Source organism: Sinocyclocheilus grahami, unplaced genomic scaffold, assembly GCF_001515645.1.
Source record: "Sinocyclocheilus grahami isolate Dianchi unplaced genomic scaffold, SAMN03320097.WGS_v1.1 scaffold1302.1, whole genome shotgun sequence".
Lineage (NCBI taxonomy): Eukaryota > Metazoa > Chordata > Actinopteri > Cypriniformes > Cyprinidae > Sinocyclocheilus > Sinocyclocheilus grahami.
Genome location: NW_015506481.1, coordinates 222659 through 239809, shown reverse-complemented (window position 1 = coordinate 239809; position 17151 = coordinate 222659). Strand labels below are relative to the sequence as shown.

The 17151-nt window shown below is 40.3% G+C and overlaps 1 protein-coding gene across 1 annotated transcript in view; it reads left to right on the top strand.

Annotated features, from left to right (window-relative positions):
* Nucleotides 1-840: 840 nt before the first annotated feature.
* Nucleotides 841-17151, top strand: part of LOC107569008 (bifunctional glutamate/proline--tRNA ligase-like) — a 26841-nt gene continuing 10530 nt past the window's right edge. Inside the window, exons 1-28 of the mRNA XM_016255005.1 lie at nt 841-996; nt 2724-2808; nt 2893-2992; nt 3081-3237; nt 3322-3455; nt 3557-3657; nt 3781-3907; nt 4132-4324; nt 4423-4594; nt 4691-4924; nt 5018-5102; nt 6827-6886; nt 8773-8793; nt 9719-9829; nt 9932-10068; nt 10447-10667; nt 12552-12609; nt 12912-12963; nt 13075-13284; nt 13802-13874; nt 13956-14035; nt 14121-14222; nt 14335-14490; nt 15023-15220; nt 15302-15475; nt 15556-15716; nt 15807-15885; nt 15976-16040. Of these exons, the coding sequence (XP_016110491.1) occupies nt 954-996; nt 2724-2808; nt 2893-2992; nt 3081-3237; nt 3322-3455; nt 3557-3657; nt 3781-3907; nt 4132-4324; nt 4423-4594; nt 4691-4924; nt 5018-5102; nt 6827-6886; nt 8773-8793; nt 9719-9829; nt 9932-10068; nt 10447-10667; nt 12552-12609; nt 12912-12963; nt 13075-13284; nt 13802-13874; nt 13956-14035; nt 14121-14222; nt 14335-14490; nt 15023-15220; nt 15302-15475; nt 15556-15716; nt 15807-15885; nt 15976-16040 (3389 nt within the window). The 5' untranslated portion in view covers nt 841-953. The remainder of the gene's footprint in view (nt 997-2723; nt 2809-2892; nt 2993-3080; nt 3238-3321; nt 3456-3556; nt 3658-3780; nt 3908-4131; nt 4325-4422; nt 4595-4690; nt 4925-5017; nt 5103-6826; nt 6887-8772; nt 8794-9718; nt 9830-9931; nt 10069-10446; nt 10668-12551; nt 12610-12911; nt 12964-13074; nt 13285-13801; nt 13875-13955; nt 14036-14120; nt 14223-14334; nt 14491-15022; nt 15221-15301; nt 15476-15555; nt 15717-15806; nt 15886-15975; nt 16041-17151) is intronic.

Here is a 17151-nt window from a genome sequence, read left to right as displayed (position 1 = left end):
TAATGATCAAATATCTAATAAGGAACTACCGTTGTCCTAAATTTGCTACTACTTACTGCTTAGTTAATCTTGCTTCTCTATTAGTTAATAGTATTAAGTTAATGTAGTACTACCTATTACTTCCTGCATAGTTACTTGTTAAACACGGAGCATTATTCTAAAGTGTTACCCTTTGCTGAAAAACCTTGTGTACTCAGCCTATATTCCTTCAGTCATCTGACTGATTTTTAGCAAGTAAAGGGCCATTTAGAATCATTCTAAAAATATAGTTCAGGTAGTAAATATAAATATCATTTATACTGACTTTTATTCATTTATTTACTTAATTATATGACATATTTATATTGTCAGTATTTCAAGATTTACTGGCTGAAATGTATATGTATCAAATATGATAGCCTACAATATTTATTTGATCACTCAGTCATCAATATACTGCATTGTATTATATATATATATATATATATATATATATATATATATAATCTCTTATAGTGCCTCCTTTAGGAAGCAAATTGATTTACATATTACTTTTGCTGAATTACATACAGGGAAATTCTCATAATTGGACATATGTTTACCATTTCTATCATATTTAAGATTTGATATTTTTAATTTCATTTAATAGACTGTAAAAAAAAATATTACAAACCTGAATTACAAAAAAAATGACTGTAAGCGAAAAGGTGCCTGGAAAGTTTTACAGAGCGTTACCCTATCATTTTAATATTGTACCTATTATTTTTCTACATTATGCCTTCCAATTTCAAAAGAAGGGTGCACACGATAACACAGCAGCATAGGAAAGTGTCCGGAACCATAGTTTCAGGGTTCAGTGTTTCCCGGCTCGTTCTAGCGCTGCGCTCTCACAGCAGGCGGCGCTGAGCAGCTTGTGAAGTAGTTTGATGTTGGAAGTGTGACAGGGCCATTCCGAGCAAACCAGGAGGAACGACATGGCGCTAAACTTGACTATCAACAGTAGCAACCCACCTCTAGGTAAGTACACATGAGATGTCTTTAATATTCTCTAAACTACAATGCATTTTGCAGCTGAGCTCGCGCATCGGCTCAATGGACTGACAAGCAGAGTATCCTCGTGCCATCGTGGCACATCTAAAATTAACCGTGTCCCTCTCCCACCGTTTAATTGACTTCAACTGCTTTAGTTGTTAATAGATTAAAAACAAGAACAATGACGCAGCGCTCACGCACTCTCCTGGAGACTGAGCATTCATGCACACTCACAGCGCGCACACATAATGCCAGGTTCACATTACTCAGTTTGCAGTGCTATTTTTTCCACGCTCATGTTAACAGATTAATAAAGCGTGCACATTACACACGGTTGCTGTCCAGCAGTGCGTTCAGCAGCGGTGCGTCTGCAGCAGTGCAGAGATCGTTTCCGCATCGAGTCTATTACTTAAAGTAACGGCGCATTGTTTGCAGTAAATATGAACATGGATTGACACGAAAATTTAGTAATTACACCATGAATGCATATTATTAAAGTCTACTGTGTTGCAATGCTGAAAAGCATTTTCAGTGACAATGTCTGGATTTGAAATCAAAATAATGGATGAATGTTGTGTTTGTGGTAAGCAGCCGCGGATCAGTAGCGGACTCTTCTGTGAAAGCACAGTCCGTGCTGCTTCCCCTCTCACAAGAGTCACCTAAGAAAGGAATTCACCACATTTTCAAAAATGAAATTCAGGCCCTGAATAAATGTCTAAAAATCCTGATTGGAGTATCACCCTTTACAGTTCTAAATGATAATTCTGCCGGTAATTCTGATAAGCTGTCGGACAAGGGCCGGGGGCCTGAGCGTTTCGGGCCAGGGCCGGGCTAGGGCCTAAATTTGAGGTCCGTGCAGGGCTCTGCCTCCTTCGTCTTGTCCTCACTCAATTTAAAGTGCTCTCACACAACTAAGGTCTTCGGCACTTTTGTCTTCTCTTCCAGATTAACTGAATCATGACGTTCACTCACTCATGGGCGATTCATATTCAAGCGTGAATGAGAACCGTTTTGCGGGGGATGCCAGGTGTTCGGAAAAAAAGAAAAGAATATTAGAATCTCAGAATTGAAAATCGAATGCCAATCCACTGAACGAATATTTGAATAATCGAATATTCTGGTCCAGCCCTACAAAAAATATACATTAACTTTATAGTTTCACTTCTATACGTTTAGCCGACTAAAAAAATAAATGTTCATAAAGGTTTCTTCAGAGACACTGAACTAGATAATCCACATAAAAGGTTTGCAAAGTAAATAATAAGCCGAGAATCTAGATGGTCCAGTTTGAGCAGTTTATTTTGATTTAATGTGATCTTATAATGAATGCACATCTGTTTTTGTTTAATTTTAGGTTGGGCTCTTTATATTTGTTTGTTTGACCTCACCCTATTTTCACAAAAACACTGCACTGTATGTGCATAGTATTGTGACAGTTCGGTTACTCCAGTTTTAGGGAGATTTGTTGGCATGCTTTTTATTTATCCAAAGCGTTAGGCAATATTGCACACACAACAGTGTAGTTGAAGGTTATTTTTGCAGTAGTATATTTATGTATGTACAGTATACTATTAAGGGTTTTGGAAATAAATGGCCAAATGCAGGAACATGTCATTTTCATTTTAGAGTTGTTTGCATGACTTTGCATACAGCGGGTACAGTATTAGATTTGCATTGACGGTTTTCTCTGTAATTCACCTCTCTGCCTGCAGGGGCGCTTTTGACTGCTGAACATGTGAAGGGCAGCGTCAATCTCTCTGTGGAGGAGGGCAAAGACACCATGCTCCATGTCTCTGAGTAAGTATATTGCATTGGATGCATATTTATATGCATATACATTCTGTCTTATTTCCCATTGCTGCTATTCTGTGTCTCTTTCAGTCAGGTGCAGTTCAGTGACGTCAACTCCATCACGCGTTATCTTGCACGAGTGGCTCCGGCGTTGGGACTCTATGGTTCTAACGTGATGGAGCAAACTGAGGTTAGATTTGGGAATCATATACTGTGTTTTCACTGGCTGTCTATAACAAATGACAACTATTTTATTGGTTTATGTTGACGACTTGCAGGTTGATCACTGGCTGGAGTTCAGTGCCCGTCGTCTCTGTGCTCAGTCAGATCTCTCTTCTGCTATGGGGGATCTGGATAAAGCTCTGGCACTGAGAACCTTCCTGGTGGGTCACAGTGTGACCCTGGCTGACCTCTGCGTCTGGGCTGCTCTCAAAGGTCAGTCATTTGGGTTTAAGATAAATTAGAAGAAGTTTTATAAATAAATAGTTCTCAAAAGTCAGTTTGGTGCTTCATCCACAGGAATTGGTGAGTCACAGGCCAAGCCAAACTCCTACCCTCATCTGTGTCGCTGGTTTTCGTTCCTGAGCTCTCAGGTGCCGTTCAGTTCAGTGGGCAGTAAATGGGCTAGCAAGATCTCTGCCATCAAAGCCACTGTGAGTATATTACCCACTGTAAATATGGTTGGCTATCTGACAGGCTATTGCGCATTTATGTGTTCTGTTGGGGGGAAAAAGTTTGACAACTATGTTTTTAGCCCGTGGAGAAGGAAAAAAAGCAGGATTTGGGAAAGTTTGTGGAGCTCCCTGGTGCTGAGATGGGAAAAGTAGTGGTGCGTTTCCCTCCTGAGGCTAGTGGGTAAGTAGCGTTGTCTATACAATGAAGGTCAGTCACAATATACATAGTCTCTTATGTTCACCAAGGCTCCATTTATTTGGTCCAGAATGAAGTAATTTAAAGAATTTCTTTACAACTCCTCAGATACCTGCACATTGGTCATGCCAAGGCAGCTCTACTCAACCAGCACTACCAGCTCAATTTCAAGGGCAAGCTCATCATGCGCTTTGATGATACCAATCCTGAGAAGGAGAAAGAGGACTTTGAGAAGGTATGATATTTTGCCCCCTTTCATACAGAATTATGGTCTTTGTCCTCTATAAGTGACCCATTACCTCTATAAAAAAAAAAAAGCTAGGGGTTTCCTTTCAGTAATTGTGACGGAAAACCATATTTGAACCAGCATCTCTGGGATAAGCACCAAGCCTCCGTACATGTCTACAACATGCACAGTATCCAAATATCCTTTGGCTAAGCTAACACCTTTTGCTACAGGTCATTTTGGAGGATGTGGCTATGCTACACATCAAACCAGACCAGTTCACCTACACAAGCGATCACTTTCCCACAATCCTGCGCATGGGAGAGAAACTTCTACAGGAGGGCAATGCCTACATAGATGACACTCCTCCAGATGTCATGAAACAAGAAAGAGAGCAAAGGGTCAAGTCTCGCAACCGCAAAAACTGTGAGCATCACCAGTACTGAACTTATTGCTTGTCTTCATCGCAGGAAATGTGATTTGTGCTGAACATGTTGCCTATATGTTGCATATCTTAATAACAGCTGTGGAGAAGAACATGCAGATGTGGGAGGAGATGAAGAAAGGCACAGAGTTTGGCCAGACCTGCTGCATGAGAGCAAAGCTCGACATGAATTCCAACAACGGCTGCCTGCGTGACCCCACACTCTTCCGCTGTAAGAACGCTCCTCATCCTCGCACCGGCAGCACTTACAAGTAAGTGAATATCACACATGTGGCGTGCTACTTAATGTTGCCAATGATAGCTTCCTCTAACTGATATTCCTCTTGTTTTTCACTTCCTCCATCCAGAGTTTATCCCACATACGATTTTGCGTGCCCCATTGTGGACAGTGTTGAGGGGGTGACGCATGCCTTGCGTACAACTGAGTACCACGACAGAGACGAGCAGTTCTACTGGGTAATAGATGCCCTTGGTTTGCGTAAACCGTACATCTGGGAGTACGCCCGACTCAATCTTAACAACACTGTGCTCTCCAAGAGGAAGCTCACTTGGTTTGTCGACCAGGGCTATGTGGATGGCTGGTTTGTATCCCCCTTGCTGTATTGACTTTATAGAAAAGAGCTCTTTTGGATTATATGGTTAAACTTCTCTCTCCTTATCTTTCCTTCCTGCAGGGATGACCCTCGTTTCCCAACAGTCAGAGGTGTGCTACGTAGAGGAATGACTGTCGAGGGACTCAAACAATTTATTGCTGCTCAGGTATGAGTTTTCACGTTTAGAATGACTTTTGGTAAAGAATTAAAAATCATTATGCAACAAGGTTGTGTTATACACTGGTTTTACCGTAGTATGGGCTGTTCTTTGGCATGGCACTAGTGAATAAATCACACATTTTATAAACAGTAATGACAGCAATTTTGTGTCACCATAAACCGTTATGTTTAACCATTTTAATTAATGGATTATTATTATTTTAAAAAATGCAAATTTTTCTGCTGTGTAAATTAGTCAGTCTTTTAATTTTTTTATTAGGGCTGTGCGATTAATCGAAATCGTCATAAAATCGCGATTTGAGCTTGCATGATTTCTAAATCGCTTTATAGCACGACTTTCCGCAACCCCGACCTCCCCACGGCATGCTATCTGAACCAATCAGAAAGCAGCGCGCCTAAATGGAGCACGAGAACAGAACAGACCGAGCGGGCATACAAACGTAACGCCAGGTTCACACACTCTGTCTGTGGTGCGTATTTTGGCTGCGCCCATGTTAACGGATCAGAGCATTTACACTGCATGCGGTTGCGGTCCAGCAGTGGGCTCCAGGAGCAGTGCGTCTGCAGCAGTCATGCTGCGATCGTTTCCGCACGGAGTCTATTTCTGCTGTGCTGCACGTGCTGAATTAAAGTGACAGCGCATTATTCGTGGTAAAAATTAACATGTATTGACAGGGAAATTTAGTAATTACACCATAAATGCATACAATTAAAGTCTACTGTTTCACAGTCAACACATGGATTTTTGGCTAGATTTAAAACAAGGAAAAGTGCACTTTTAGATAAACAAGGCAATAATAGGCACTCGTGGTAGTTAAACAGTTATATTTGAGTTTAAACATGAATATGTCTATGAAAGATTGTATTACTGTACTGTGATAAAAGAGAATCACAATGCTGAAAAAACATTTCACAAACGTTTGGATTTGAAATCGAAATAATGGATAAATGTTGTGTTTGTGGTAAACAGCCGTGGATCAGGAGTGGACTGCAAACGCGTCCTGTGCGAAAGCAAAATGAGTCTGTGCTGCTTCTGCACCGCATACACATACTGTATACACAAACTGCAGACGGAGTACGTGAACTTGGCGCAACAAATCTAGTTGAACATCTGAGGCAACGCCACAAAGAGCTCTATGACCAATGCATGGCAAAAAAAAATCCCTGAACGTGGGATTTGTGAGTCTGTGCTGCTTCTGCACCGCATACACATACTGTATACACAAACTGCAGACGGAGTACGTGAACTTGGCGCAACAAATCTAGTTGAACATCTGAGGCAACGCCACAAAGAGCTCTATGACCAATGCATGGCAAAAAAAAATCCCTGAACGTGGGATTTGTTTATTTTTTTTCCTGCCATATGTCTATTCTAGAGACATTTTGTTACACCTTTACTTAGTGATTATTTTGCCTTATGTCTGTTCTAGAGACATGTTACAGCTTTTTGATAAAGCTCTAATTGGTTTTCTTCTGGAAATATGTTTCAAATTCACACTGAATGCATTTGACTGTAAAGCATGTCTGTGTGTCAAAATCGTGATTAAAATCGAAATCGCAAAATTGATCAAAGAAATCGCGATATGTTTTTTTTGTCCATTTATAGTTTTATACACATGTGCAGTCTTTACACTTCAGGTTTGTTTATTTAATCAAACTCAGCTTGATTCACATTCTTTTTTGTTTTCTGCCCATTCCTCTCTGTCACAGGGAGGCTCGAGATCTGTAGTCAATATGGAGTGGGACAAGATCTGGGCGTTCAACAAAAAGGTAAATATTAAAACCTTGCCAGGGTTCATAATGGCTGCACCTGATCTCCAGCTGGTCCTTGTCATCCCATTCATTCACTAGTTTAAAAACCTTAAACTGAACAGCTGGTTAACATCTCTGCACTTTCCCAGTGATATTCTGTCAAGCGAATTAAATTTTTTTTTAATTAATTTTCAAAACTTTAGCCTCTAAGCTCACCAGCCTCTCAGTGCGTTCACCTTTAGTGCTCTACTCAGTCTTTCCCTTTTACATTTGCACGTCTCCTTCTCTCCCACTTTTTTCATTCTCTGTGACTAACTTACCTGAATGCACCTGCATTTAATTGTTGTTTTTTTTAAGTCAGAAAAATTGATATTATCTTAATTTATTTAACAGGAATCACTGTTTCGGTGTTGCTTTTAATTGTGCTTTCGTGTTTATTCAAGTCATATAATCATCATCTTTCAAAAGCTGCACACATGTTTGTAATTCTTCATCTGCACTTTATTTCTTGCGTCAAGCATGTCCGGAGCTCTTTAACACTCTGCTCATTACTGGAAGCTTCAGCCTTCTCTTCTTTTCTTGGTTTGGCACCATTCATTGTCTCATCCTTTTCTTTAATGAAAGAGTTCTGAAAAAATAATTCTGTCCTCTTTTACATACATTACAATTTTTGGGTGAGTGATTCCTTTAAAGGGATTTTTCACCCAAAAATGACAATACAAAAAAGTGTCTTTCCAAACCCAACCCCGAGACTTTTTCATAATTTTCAATGAAACCTGAGAGATTTCTTTCTCAACCCTGAAAGCCCATGCCACTTTTATGTTTAAGTAGGTCATGAAAATATTGTAAAAATAATCCATATGAATCAAGCAGTTTAATCGAGACACAATCACTTTGTCATAAATAGATTTAATTTTATTCACTTAGACATTGATCAACACACAAACACAGTTCACAGAAAAGTTTTTTACTTGTCACACAAGTACGGTACAACTTCTGTTGACCATATTTGATGTATGTATGCGCATTGATCAGTGTTGTTCATCTGTGAATAAAAGCCTAATTTGGATCTTTTCATCAAATGAGTTGATCGTGTCTCTTCAGGAGACTTGGATTAAACTGCTCATTCAAGTAGATTTCTTCAACAATGTCTTTATGTACTTTTTGAAGCTTGAAAGTTGGGGTGGAATGGACTTCCAGTTTAGATTCAGGAATGAGGTTTCATTATTTTAAAGATCTTGCGGGTTTGGAATGACATGAGGGTTAGTAAATGATAACACTTCTCATTTTGGGTTGAACTGTCCATTTAGCACCATCAACCCTTTGTACTAATATGGACCATATTTGATGTATGTATGCGCATTGATCAGTGTTGTTCATCTGTGAATAAAAGCCTAATTTGGATCTTTTCATCAAATGAGTTGATCGTGTCTCTTCAGGAGACTTGGATTAAACTGCTCATTCAAGTAGATTTCTTCAACAATGTCTTTATGTACTTTTTGAAGCTTGAAAGTTGGGGTGGAATGGACTTCCAGTTTAGATTCAGGAATGAGGTTTCATTATTTTAAAGATCTTGCGGGTTTGGAATGACATGAGGGTTAGTAAATGATAATAACACTTCTCATTTTGGGTTGAACTGTCCATTTAGCACCATCAACCCTTTGTACTAATATATCCGAGAGCAGGAATGTTGTTTTTGTAGCCAGGATCTATAAAGCCTCTTAATTTGTTCAGAGACATTATAGCCATTGGTTTAGGTTTCCTCTAATAGAGTTGTCTTATGATTAAAGTGGCCTGATTTAGATGATTGCGTAATCACATTGAAACACTTCGCGTTCTGTCTGTCTCTGAGCTCTGTGTCCCCTGCTCTACATTAAAGTGCATCTCACTCTTCTGTTTACAAGCTGCCAGTTAGCTGTAAAAAGGTACCTACTCCTCTTCCTCTTGTTCCTCTTCAAGTTTCCTCTGCCCCCTGCATTGTCTGTTCCTCGTTTCCCTCTAACTTTCTATTCCCTGATCTATGGCTTTCACAAAAGTCTATATCTGGCAAAATATTTTATTCCAGCATGAATTCTTCACACAAAAAAGGAAAAATTAACAAAACCAAAGTTTGACCTTTCGCTATTGCGGTATGTCTGTCTGCATTTAAAATCATAATTCATTAAATAAAGATCCGGTTTCAGGTTAATTTTACATAGAGTACACAGTGAATATGACACAGCATAGCTTGAAATCCAGAATTTCAAGTTTGGCACTCATGCATGTCCTGTTGGACAGCCTGGTCTGTAATCATGCACCTTGAAATCATCTATGACACAGATTTCATGTTTTTTTTCCCCCTTCTGACTTCCTCACATATGCAGCTTGTGTCTGTGTTTGTGCTATCGCTCATTTCCTCCCCTCATACAGCTTCTGGCAGATTCTATAGAAAGTGAAAATACATTTAGAACAATTCGTGTTGTTCAGTCAAACCTAAATTAGCTTTAGCGCTCCCCAGTGACACGTCTCAAACCTTTTGCTTTTGATTTCTTTCTAAAACCCTGTTAATGGTGATCAACTCCCTCATGTCCCAGTCAGAGAAAATAAATACTTACACTCTTGCTGTTGTGAACCTACCTAAATAAGGGTTCCAAGCAGTTATGGGCATCAGTTATGCACCTCTGTGGCTGTAACAGTCTGTTTGGTGCAGTGTTTGGCTTTCCTTGCTCATCATTTCACTCTTCTCTACCTGTCCTCACTCATCTGTCGATCCATACAGAGCAGTGTGAGAGCAAAGAAGCTTTGGTGGTTTTATGTGGGCTGTTATCTAAAGAATTATTTTCTCCCCTCTCTCTCACCCTCCTTGTATAGGTCATTGACCCAATAGCCCCAAGATACACTGCCCTACTAAGCTCGCAGGTCGTTCCAGTCTGCATTTCTGAGGCCAAGGAGGAGATGAAAGAGGTTGCCAAACATCCCAAGGTAATAAAAACGGCAATCACACACATCTAAAGAACTTGTCTGTGCCATAAAAAATAATTTTTAGTTACTGTCACAGTTAAGTGAGTCACATCCTATCTCCAGAATGCAGATGTGGGAATGAAGCTAGTGTGGTACGGGCCAAAGGTCTTTATTGAGGGTGCGGACGCAGAAACTTTCACAGAGGGTGAGACTGTCACCTTCATCAACTGGGGAAACATCATCATCACCAAAATTCACAGGTAAAATGCTCAAAAAATGTTTACAGCAGACAAGCATAGCTTTAAATGTGAATTATTAAGGTGAACGAAACACAATTTTCGTCGCAGCTCCCTCCAAAAATATACATGCCCCCTTACGTTTTGTGCTCTGGCACCAACCCTTTTAAAATGTAAAATGACTTATTTTGTTTATGTATTTTAAAAATGTAATTTATTCACGTGATGGCAAATATTAACTTTTAGCAGCCATTAAGAAAATGTTTTAAAAATAAATTGTAACATTATAAATGTCTTTACTGTCATTTTAGCTCAGTTTTATTGTGTCATTGCTGTATAACGGTAATTACAAAAAAATACTGATCCCAAACTTTTGAATGAATTTTGTCTTTGTGTCTGCAGGGATGCCAGTGGAGCGATCACGTCACTAGATGGTCGTCTGAACCTGGAGAACACTGATTATAAGAAGACCACTAAGATCACCTGGCTAACTGAGTCCAGCCATGCTCCATTTGTGCCTACTGTCTGCGTCAACTACCAGCACCTCATTACCAAACCGGTTTTGGGCAAGGATGACGATTTCAAGGCTTACATCAACAAGAACAGCAAGGTGTGGTACTCAAGTCTGTTGGGGTGTTGACTGTGTTTCTGTGGTAACGCATGCATCACAGCTAACATAAGTTTTCAGTTCTGTTTTGGGCTCCTTTCTTTTGTGAAAATTAATCTATAATGCATAAATACTAGGGATGTAACGATTCACTCGTTTTCTTGATGCATCGATTACAAACCCTGACGACATATGCATCGATTTCGGACAGTAATCGATTTAAAACATTAAGAATTAATCGCGATTTCTTTGCACATTAAATTACTACAAGCACGAATTAATGGAGATCTTGAACCGTGTTCGTGCCCTCGCATCTCTCCTTCACGCGCTCCACTATTTACCGCCTGTGACTGTCACAGGATTGCGCTCACGCTCCGTTCGTCTCACCGAAACATTTTTTGAGCAGCTGATGTGTGATTTCTCCTTAGTGTACTCATGGCCAGTAATCCTAAAGTGAAGTAGTTTTACTTTTTTGTAGTTTTTTTTGTAGCTCTTGGTCATACCGACAACATTACCTGAGCAGTCGAAGGCTGCACATTTATTGCATGGACAGAGCAAAAATGTGTCTAAAGCATATACGCACAGTTCCATTGAATGATAAATGTGTTTTAACAATGTCGTTGAACCGAATGCACGAAGGAAACTTAAAATAACCACAGCATTAACAACAACCTTGAAATAAGAGCGTGAGGTTTATCTGATAATCAGATGCATGAAAGTAGCATTAAAGAGACATTAGGTGCGTTTTCTTTGAGAATCATCATTCGCCGATGGATTGGAAAAGTGAAATACTATAGCATTTTATTTTATGAAAATGAGATAAAGAAGTTTTCGCACTGAAAGAGAAGTGATCACGCACTCATAGAACTTAAGACATGCCAGGCTATATCTGCAGCTAAACTGAATAAAAAGCAGAATGAACTTCGATTACAAACCCTGACGATGCATATGCATCGATTTCGGACAGTAATCGATTTAAAACATTAAGAATTAATCGCGATTTCTTTGCACATTAAATTACTACAAGCACGAATTAATGGAGATCTTGAACCGTGTTCGTGCCCTCGCATCTCTCCTTCACGCGCTCCACTATTTACCGCCTGTGACTGTCACAGGATTGCGCTCACGCTCCGTTCGTCTCACCGAAACATTTTTTGAGCAGCTGATGTGTGATCTCTCCTTAGTGTACTCATGGCCAGTAATCCTAAAGTGAAGTAGTTTTACTTTTTTGTAGTTTTTTTTGTAGCTCTTGGTCATACCGACAACATTACCTGAGCAGTCGAAGGCTGCACATTTATTGCATGGACAGAGCAAAAATGTGTCTAAAGCATATACGCACAGTTCCATTGAATGATAAATGTGTTTTAACAATGTCGTTGAACCGAATGCACGAAGGAAACTTAAAATAACCACAGCATTAACAACAACCTTGAAATAAGAGCGTGAGGTTTATCTGATAATCAGATGCATGAAAGTAGCATTAAAGAGACATTAGGTGCGTTTTCTTTGAGAATCATCATTCGCCGATGGATTGGAAAAGTGAAATACTATAGCATTTTATTTTATGAAAATGAGATAAAGAAGTTTTCGCACTGAAAGAGAAGTGATCACGCACTCATAGAACTTAAGACATGCCAGGCTATATCTGCAGCTAAACTGAATAAAAAGCAGAATGAACTGATGAAACGAAATTGATGAAATGCTAATTGAGGTATAATTTATTACAGTACATAAACTATAAAGTATATTTTCTACCTTATTCTGTGCAGAAAATTAAAATAATTGTTTGTAGTATATAAAGTCGGGAATATATTAGGGGAAAAATTATAGATTACAAATGACTGATTGTTGTCCAGCAGTGTATTTGATTTTGATTTCTTTATAGCAAATTCAAAGTAAGAGCAGGACTCTGGAGCAGGTGGAGCAGGAGACGGCCAGGGGCCAAAGAAACAGACACGGTGAGAGACAAAATCACAACGCTTGGCTGTCAGATACCCTTTACGTGGTTCCACAAGGTGTTGCTAACTATTTGAGTGGAGACTTGAGAAAGTTTTGCAGTTGTTTTAGTACTGCCACAACTGGTTTTGTCCTCCAAGACTAAACCCTAAACACAGTCTGTACTGTCTGAATGTCTTTTTCAGATTTTAAGATGTGTTTATGAACACTTCACTGAAAGATATTCAGTTTTGCATTGAGGAAATGTGGCATTTGCAAGCAGGTACAGTAGATTCACTCACTTATTTTGTGTTTCTCAATATAGGCTGGGACTAGAGGCAAAGAAAGAGGAAAACCTGGCTGATTGGTACTCACAGGTACACTTTGTTCAAATATTTTTGTAAAGTAGGAGAACCGTTTGGTTGTTCATCGGTTTTTTTTTCTTTTTTTTTTTTTTTTACCAAAATCATCGTTTTTGCTGTTTTCAGGTGATCACCAAGGCCGAGATGATCGAGTATTACGACGTCAGTGGCTGTTACGTGTTGAGGCCCTGGTCTTATGCTATCTGGGATGCCATCAAAGAATTCTTTGACCGGGAGATCAAGAAGCTGGGTGTGGAGAACTGCTACTTCCCCATGTTTGTCTCTCAGGCTGCCCTGGAGAAAGAGAAGACCCACATAGCAGATTTTGCTCCGGAGGTGAGGAGATGGAAATAAAGGAATAAAAGGATACGAGCAACACTGTGCTACAGATACTTTTGATACTTGTATATTCTTTATTAATATTATTCAGCAAGGATGCAATACATTTATTTAAAAATTACAGCATTTATTATGGAAAAGTATCACATTTTCACAAAAAATAAGCAGCACAACGGTTTTCAACATTGATAATAAAAATAATATTTTACTGAAATGCCAAATCAGGATATTAGAATGATTTCTGAAGGATCTTGTGACATTGGAGTAATGATGCTGAAAATTCCGCTTTGTCATCACAGGAATAAAGAACATTTTAGAATATATTACAATAGAACACAGTTATTTTAAATTGTAATAATATTTCATGATGTTATTGTTTTTACTGCATGTTTTAATGTTGTTGTTTTTTTGTAATGGATAATTGGAATGAGATATTATGTTGGATCCTACAGTATAATGTAATATTTTGGAACTTCAACTCCGATTTGTGCGTTTTATCTGCAAATGTCTGTAGGTTGCTTGGGTGACAAGATCAGGAAAGACAGAGCTGGCGGAGCCCGTCGCTGTGCGCCCCACTAGTGAGACAGGTGAGCAACTGCAGCTGTATCTTACATGGACTTTTTTTATTATCTATTTAATAAATTCAATCCCTTCTTTCATTGATGCAGTCATGTATCCTGCCTATGCCAAGTGGGTCCAGTCACACAGAGACCTGCCAATCAAACTCAACCAGTGGTGCAACGTCGTGGTCAGTTTTAGCCTCAATCGTACACTTTTGCAAACACATCTAAATTAAGGACCTGTGTCTTCACTTTGCTTTTTGCTTTTCTCAGCGTTGGGAGTTCAAACACCCCCAGCCCTTCCTGAGAACCAGAGAGTTCCTTTGGCAAGAAGGACACACAGCGTTTGCCACCAAAGAGGAAGCCGTAGAGGAGGTAAGATGTGATCTATCACACCTCATTCGTAGCTTACTATTTACATGCAGATCCAGAAGTAATTTGTACCATGGTTCAGATCCTCCTACTCTTTTATCCATCATGTGTGCAGGTTCTGCAGATTCTGGACCTGTATGCTCGAGTGTACGAGGAGCTGATGGCCATCCCTGTGGTCAAGGGCAGGAAAACAGAGAAGGAGAAGTTTGCAGGAGGAGACTACACCACCACTGTGGAGGCTTACATCTCAGCAAGCGGCAGAGCTATTCAGGTTAGCCTTGAATTTGCAAAACCTCCAGATACTGCTAATTTAAAGGGGTAGTTCACCCAAAAATGAAAATTCTGTCGCTATTTACTTTACTCATGTTGTTCCTGTAAGACCTTCGTTGTTCTTCAGAACACAAATGATGTTTTTGACCTTCTGACCTTGCATAGACAGCAACACAACTGACAAGTTCAAGGCCTAGAAAGGTAGTGAGGACATTGTTAAAGTAGTCAATAGTCCATGTGACATCAGTGGTTCAACTGTAATTTTATGAAGCTATGGGAATACTTTTTGTGCACAAAGAAAATAAAATAATGATTTTATTCAACAATTTATGTTCTTCCATCTAGCACACATACAAAAACAATGAGAAAAATCTTTGAGTTAGACCATACCTCTACTGCTGCAGAGAGATAGTTACTTTTTATTGCATCAATCATATGGACATTACCTTAGCATTTAGTTAGCATTTAGCATTTATTGTAGCAGCATCAAAGTACTGCAGTAAGATCTGAAACTCTCCTCATCACTCTCACAGGGTGCCACATCTCATCACCTGGGCCAGAACTTCTCCAAGATGTTTGAGATCGTCTTTGAGGACCCTAAGAGACCAGGTGAGAAGCAGCTGGCCTACCAGAATTCATGGGGCATCACCACACGAACCATCGGAGTCCTGACAATGGTTCATGGAGACAACATGGGCCTAGTGCTGCCACCCAGAGTAGCTTGTCTACAGGTACGCTGGAGATCCATCATTTCTTCTTCCTGTTTATAATGGATCATAGCATTGTATTCAAACTTACACTGTGATTCACAGGTCATCATCATTCCTTGTGGCATCACAGCCACTCTCCCAGAAGCAGAGAAAGAGCTTCTGTTGGCCCAGTGCTCCAAATATCTTTCTAAACTAGAGAAGGCCGACATCAGAGTCAAGGCAGACCTGCGTGATAATTACTCGCCTGGCTGGAAGTTCAATCATTGGGAGCTGAAGGTATGGAGGTTCTCTCTCGCTGCATTATCATAACAAAAACACAAAGGCTTTATGTCTGACTTCCTGTTTTCTGAATGCAGGGTGTGCCCATAAGGTTGGAGGTTGGGCCAAAGGACTTAAAACGGGGTCAGTTTGTAGCAGTAAGAAGAGACACGGGAGAAAAGCTCACTGTGCCAGAGGCTGACGCTGAGAAGAAAATCCTAAACCTTCTGGAAGAGATCCAGAACAACCTTTTTAAACGGTACAAACAGCTGCTGACCTGGTGTCACCACATTAAAGCTCTGAGTTCCATCAGATGCAGAATGACTTAGGATTTGTTAACTTGTCACAGGGCCTCTGATGATTTGCACAAACACATGGTTGTGGCTGATACGATGGAGCAATTCCAGAAAGATCTGGACCTGGGAAGAGTAAGTAAACAATGTGGATTCAGAGATGTTTGGTCACTTTCTTTTTCCATCAAAATTAGAATTTTGCCTATTTCATATAATTTCTCACAGATTGTGCAGATTCCCTTCTGTGGAGGCATTGAGTGTGAGGACTGGATTAAGAAGACAACCGCCAAGTAAGAGATGTGTCCATTTCTCCATGCTTTTGGGTAGGGGTGCTCTGATTGATCAGCTACCGATCACTATCGGCCGATAATCGCTTTGGGATGTTTGATCGGCGGTCTCTAAAAAGGCCGATCTCAAGCTGATGACGCTGCTGTGAGAGGTTTGGCACGACATGCAGCGTCAGGAAAGAGAGAGCGCGAGTGTCTCACACACACACACACACATGCGCGCGCGTGCGTGCGGTCTTTCCGTACAACACTCAAACAGTGGCAGTTTTTTTTTTTTTTTTATATAAATGCGTGGTTTTGAACCAATGTAAACAATGGCAGGAGGCTTAAAAGTATAGACGTGATACCAGCTAAATTGAATTATTGTACTAAATCGCAGAAAAGTAGGCTACAGTACATACTTTAGACTGCTATTCCTCACTCTGTGAAGTAACGTGAGGGAGGAAACTAGTTGACGTTAGCTAGTTAATTAGCCATGTTATCTGCCTCGGTAGCAAGCCAAATAGTATTTATTTCAACACTGAAACAAACGGCAGGTGGGTCTCTGTCTTGATCGGGGGTGAAAGAGGGAGAAATGAAGATGACACAGATATATAGTTTATGTTCGACTTGGAAGTATTTATTTAGCGATCTGCGCTAAGACGTCATCTGTACGGAACATGGTTAGTCACCCGAAAAATTCCCATACGACAGACTTAGTCTTTTTAGACAGGGGAAAAAGTTCCAGGGATTCATCTCCTTCGGCCATCCTACACTAGAGCCCTGCATGGGTCTCAAATATAGGCCCTAGCCCGGCCCTGGCCCGAGATGCTCAGGGCCTGGCCCGGGTCCGGGTCCGACAGCTCATCAGAATTCTTGGTCCGAGCCCGTCTTTCCCCCCCCCCCCCTCCCCCACAACACCTTACACACCCCTCTCACTCACTCACAACACACACTCCCTCCCTCTCACTCACTCACAACACACACTCCCTCCCTCTCACTCACTCACAACACACACTCCCTCCCTCTCACTCACTCACAACACACACTCCCTCTCACTCACACACTCTCCCTCTCACACTCACACTCTCCCTCTCACACTCACACATTCTCTCTCACACACACACACACACAC